Source organism: Mandrillus leucophaeus, unplaced genomic scaffold (genome assembly GCF_000951045.1).
Source record: "Mandrillus leucophaeus isolate KB7577 unplaced genomic scaffold, Mleu.le_1.0 Scaffold127, whole genome shotgun sequence".
NCBI classification, from domain to species: domain Eukaryota; kingdom Metazoa; phylum Chordata; class Mammalia; order Primates; family Cercopithecidae; genus Mandrillus; species Mandrillus leucophaeus.
The window spans coordinates 4,090,363-4,095,763 of record NW_012101098.1 but is presented as its reverse complement, the minus strand read 5'-3'; the positions used below and the strand labels follow the sequence as shown (position 1 = coordinate 4,095,763).

Genomic DNA, 5,401 nt, shown 5'->3' with positions numbered 1-5,401 from the left:
CTCTTCTTCCCCCTCCCCCTCCCCCTCTCCTTCACTGACAATAGTGGAATGGGTTCATTCCAACTGTCCTCATGTTCCCAGTTGAAGGGAGACCTGAAGAGGTCCCACCTAAAGAGGAGTCAGGGCTCACGATAAGCTTTTAGAGAGATTTGCAAAAAGAAGAGCAGAAATCAAACATCGAGTGTCTACAGGGCATGGATGCAGAAAAAACAAGTATCCCACAACATTGTTCAGATTCTGTCAGGAGGTTGTGTTTGAACAAAATTCAGAAATTGAAGTCCTAAACCCCAGGCCCTCAGAATGTGACTGTGTTTGGAAATAAGGTCTTTAAAGTGGTGACTAAGGTAAAATGAGGTCACTAGAGTGGGCCCTGATCTAATCGAACTGGTGTCCTTATAAGAAGAGCATATGAGGACACAGACACACACAGAGGGATGACCCTGTGAGGACACGGGGAGAAGACGGCGCCTACAAGCCCAGGAGAGAGGCCTCGGGAGGAACCAGCCCTGCCCACCCCTGGATCTCAGACTTCCAGCCTCCAGGACTGTGGGAGAATCAATGTCTGTTGTTTCTAAGCCGCCCATTCTATGGTAATTCTGTGATAGCAGCCTGAGATGGACTAAGACATCTCAGGAGAAGAGGAGATGAAAACACACAGAGAAAGGGTCTCCCTGTGAGGACGCAGGGAGAACACGGTGTCTCCAAGCCCAGGAGAGAGGCCACAGGAGGAACCAGCCCTGCCCTCATTGTGATATTAAACCTGCAGCCTCCAGAATTGTGGAAACTAAATTTTGCTTTTTATTAACCTCCAGTCTCCTTCAGATACTTTGTTATAGCAGCCCTAGTAAAGTAATAAAGATCTATGGTTATTTTCTTCCAGGAAACCATGTGAAAAAAAACACAGGATCGATATGGAAGCAGCACATATATCTATTTCCAAAAGAGTACAACAATTTCCTGTGTTTTCCAGGTTTTGAATATCACCTTTATGAGTTTTGTGGATCTGACTGAATTTTCTATATATGCAAATCAACATTTGCATACATGTCTAAATGAACAACTAAGTAGCTCACGTTAGGTATAAAACACAACTAACTGCCAGGCATGGTGGCTCACACCGGTAATCCTAGCACTCTGGGAGGCCAAGGCAGGTGGATGGCTTGAGCTGAGGGGTTCAAGACCAGCCTGGCCAGCGTATTGAAACACCATCTCTACTAAAAATACAACAATGAGCCGGGCGTGGCGGTGCCTGTCTGTAAACCCAGGTACTCGGGAGGCTGAGGTAGGAGAATCGCTTGAACCCAGGAGGTGGAGGTTGCAGCGAGCCAAGATCGCACAACTGCAGTCCAGCGTGGGCTGACAGACTGAGACCCTGCCTCAAAAAAAACAAAAAACAACAAAAAAACAAAAAACACAAGTAACTGTCAAAGTCATCACCTATGATAACATGCATGCCGAGTCTCGCCAGATGCTTCGCCGTTGAATAGCCGATGCCATCTGTCCCTCCCGTCACGATAGCCACACGGTCAGGTTGTCGGGGGAAACCTGAAAAAGAGGAAGAGAAAAGAATCCAACTAAGATTTAAAAGCAGAGCACATATTTGTAAGAATTAAGCCTCCAGAGACGCAGGATGCCAAACGGAGGGACGGTTCCATTCTTTCTGCTTCTGTTCCTCTTGAATTCCCACAGGCTCAGGAGGCATGAATGTATTAAAGTGGATTAGCCTCGCGTAATGACAGTGCAATAAAAAACCACCTGATAAATCCCCTGTCATCCCCCACGAGTCCCTGGCAGGCGCTGGAATATGCTGTCCCTGTGACCGGCAGAAAGGCCTGCAGCATGGATATACCCTTTCAGAGGCGAGCGAGAATCCTGAACTAACCTCTGCTCTCGGGGCAGCACTGGGCAGGACACCTTTGTGCGTTTGCGTTGTAAAATGTAGACTTTATCAGGACGTAGGCATGGTGGGGCCAACAGATCAGGAGATTGCTCTTGAGCAAGTGGTTTGTTACTCACAGGTTCCAAGAGGAGGGGCGTGTCACGCCACTCAGGACCACACAGGCGCACACCCAGTTTGGTCAGGTGGGAAGACAAAGGGGACAAGAGCTGTCCTTGTGGTTTCCAAGCGAAGGAACAGGTGAGGAGGCTTAGTGCGGGCTAGTGTGAATGATTTCAGCAGGCTCTGGGGCACAGGGGCCGTCCCTGACTCTCTGGGACCTGGTTTGGGGGTGGTTACGGCAGGTGCAGAGTGACGTGGAATAGGCAAGCGCAATAAAGGAGACGGTTGGGGGCGGATTCTGGACTGGTGGGTTTGCATACGAAAGACAGGCTCATAGACGGGTTGTTCACCACCGCCGGGGATTCGCTAGCCGTGGGAGGGGCAGGGTCTCTAGGGCTGACAAGGTCACGGAAGTCATGCATCAGAACGCAGAAAATAAAAGACATGGTTAATACGGTTTGCTTCACAGCTGCTGAGAGCACAGGTGCGGAGAGCATCTCACTTGAATTTCTGGTTAAGACAAGTGATCCACATTTGGACAGAGATTTGTATTTCTTTTTCTTCCTTCCATTTGTCCCCCCTGCCTTCTCTCCATCTTTCCTTCCTTCCTTCCTCCTTCCTTCTCTTTTTCCTTTCTTCCTTCGTTCCTTCCCTGCCTCATTCCTTCCTTCCCTCCCTCTCTCCTTCTTTCCTTCCTTCCCTCCCTCTTTCCTTTCTTCATTCCTTCCCTCCCTCCCTTTTTCTTTCCTTCCATTCTCCTTCCTTCTTTCCTTCCTTCCCTCCCTCTTTCCTTCCCTGCCTCATTCCTTCCTTCCCTCCCTCTCTCCTTCTTTCCTTCCTTCCCTCCCTCTTTCCTTTCTTCATTCCTTCCCTCCCTCCCTTTTTCTTTCCTTCCATTCTCCTTCCTTCTTTCCTTCCTTCCCTCCCTCTTTCCTGTCTTCATTCCTTCCTTCCCTCCCTTTTTCCTTCCTTCCTTCCTTCTTTCCTTCCTTTCTTCCCTCCCTCTTTACTTCTTTCCTTTCTTCTTTCCCTCCTTTCTTCTTCTTTTCATATATTTATTTTTTATTATACTTTAAATTCTAGGGTACATGTGCACAATGTGCAGGTTTGTTACACATGTAGACATGTGCCATGTTGGTGTGCTGCACCCATTAACTGGTCATTTACGTTAGGTATATCTCCTAATGCTATCCCTCCTTGTCTCACTCCTTCCTTCTTCTTTTCCTCTTTCCTTCCCTCCCTCTTTCCTTCCTTTTCCTTCCCTCCTTTCCTCTTCACTTCTCTCACTTTTTCCTTCCTACCTTCCCTTCCCTTCCTCTTTACTTCCTTCTCTCACTCTTTCCTTCCTTCTTTCCCTCTTTCCTTCCCTCCCTCTTTTCTTTCTTCCCTCCCTCTTTCCTTCCTTTCTTCCTCCTTCCTTCTGTCCCTATTCCAACCCTTCCCTTCTTCTTTTATAAAATATGTGCAGAGCCCACACTCGGTGCCCAGCATGTAGGGAACGAACTAGACCGACATAAACATGTTCTCTGCCTCCAGGAGATTTGGTTCCCCTGGGTAAGATGCCATCCACTGTAAATACACAGATGTGTCTGGGAATAAGCCAGAACTTCCCAGATCTCACACCTTCCAGTTATGAGTGAACTTCAAAGGAAACCCCGAGCAAAGGAAGAAGAGGAGAGGTCGATGCGGTGATTCTGGATGGAGGGTGAGAGGAAAACCCTGCGAGAAGGGCCCCTCCTGAGCTGACGCTGTGACGGGCAGAGCAAAAGCCCAGCACGCCTGTGACATTCCAGGAAGAGAAAGGCAGCTGGCTGGCTGGAGCCAAGCACGTGGAAAGAGGGAAGAGAGGAGGGAAGAAGGTGCAGGGGCACCCCGCACAGTTCCGTGAGCTTCTTTCTCTCTGGCAGACCGGGCGTCATCACAGGGCTCTGAGCCGAATCTGTGATACGTGTCACAGGAAGGAATGAAGGGATAGATTCACGGAGAATCCCCTCGAGCTGGAGGAAGACAGGGCTATCAAGGGTCCCCTGCAGCAGTCCCAGGGATTGACGGGGGAGCTCGGCCACGGTTCAGCACAGGTGGTATGAGAGGTGGTGGATTCAGAACGTGTCTCACAGGTGCAGGCAACGGGGGTGCTGGTGGGAGTCAGACATCTGGTGTGCAAAGTCAAAAACCAATCACTAGGCAAGGACAGAGGCGGGGACACGATGAGGCAAGAATGAGTACTTGTACGGGGGGCTGAGAAAACGCAAGAAGGGAACTTCCATGAATTCCCTGGAGAAGGGAAGACTGAGGGAAAAGTGGATTTTCTAGGCAGGAAGTCAGGCAAGTCGCTTTCTGTGAATTATTACAGACACATATGACCTTTTTCAAGTTTTGTGCAGGAGATTATTTTCTTCAACATACTTGGAATGTTCTTTATTAAAACATCAAGCCTGAGTGTCCACCAACAGATATTCTGATTTTTTTAAATACGGCACATATATAACGTGGAATAGTACGCAGCCATGAAAAGGAATGAAGTTGTGTCTTGTGCAGCAACACAAAGTGAACTAGAGACCATTATCCTAAGTGAAACAACTCAGACACAGAAAGCCAAATACCACACGTTATCCCTTATAAGGGGAGTTAAATAATGTGTACACATCAACATAGAGCATAAAATAATAGACACTGGGGACTCAGAGGTGTCACAGGGTGGGATGGGCTGAGGGACGAGAAATTACCTATTGGCTACCATGCGCGTTATTTGAGTGATGGCCTCACTAAAAGCCCAAACATTAGCACTATGCAATATATTCGTGTAACACAAGTGTACTCATACCCACGAATCTATAAAAATACAAAGGTAATTTAAATAGCAATAAGGATTATAAATCATTCTGCTATAAAGACACGCGCACACGTATGTTTATTGCGGCACTGTTCACAATAGCAAAGACTTGGAACCAACCCAAATGCCCATCAATGACAGACTGGAGTAAGAAAATGTGGCACAGACACCATGGAATACTATGCAGCCATAAAAAAGGATGAGTTCGTGTCCTTTGCAGAAACATGGATGAAGCTGGAAACCATCCTTCTCAGCAAACTCACACAAGAACAGAAAACCAAACACCGCATGTTCTCACTCATAAGTGGGAGTTGAACAATGAGAACACATGGACACAGGGAGGGGAACGTCACACACCAGGGCCTGTCAGGAGGTGGGGGGCTAGGGGAGGGAGAGCATTAGGAGAAACAGCTTATATTGATGACGGCTTGATGGATGAAGCAAATCACCATGGCGCCTGTCTACCTATGTAAGAAACCTGCACATTCTGCACATGTACTGCAGAACTTAAAGTGTAATAAAATAAAATAAAATAGAATAAAATAAAATAAAATGAAAAGGCCTATGCT

General features: G+C 47.6%; 1 protein-coding gene across 1 annotated transcript in view; it reads right to left on the bottom strand.

Annotated features, from left to right (window-relative positions):
- The window catches only part of DHRSX (dehydrogenase/reductase (SDR family) X-linked), a 322,723-nt gene that overhangs the window by 314,643 nt on the left and 2,679 nt on the right, over nucleotides 1-5,401 (bottom strand). The window contains exon 2 of the mRNA XM_011972124.1: nucleotides 1,438-1,574. Within this exon, the coding sequence (XP_011827514.1) occupies nucleotides 1,438-1,574 (137 nt within the window). The remainder of the gene's footprint in view (nucleotides 1-1,437; nucleotides 1,575-5,401) is intronic.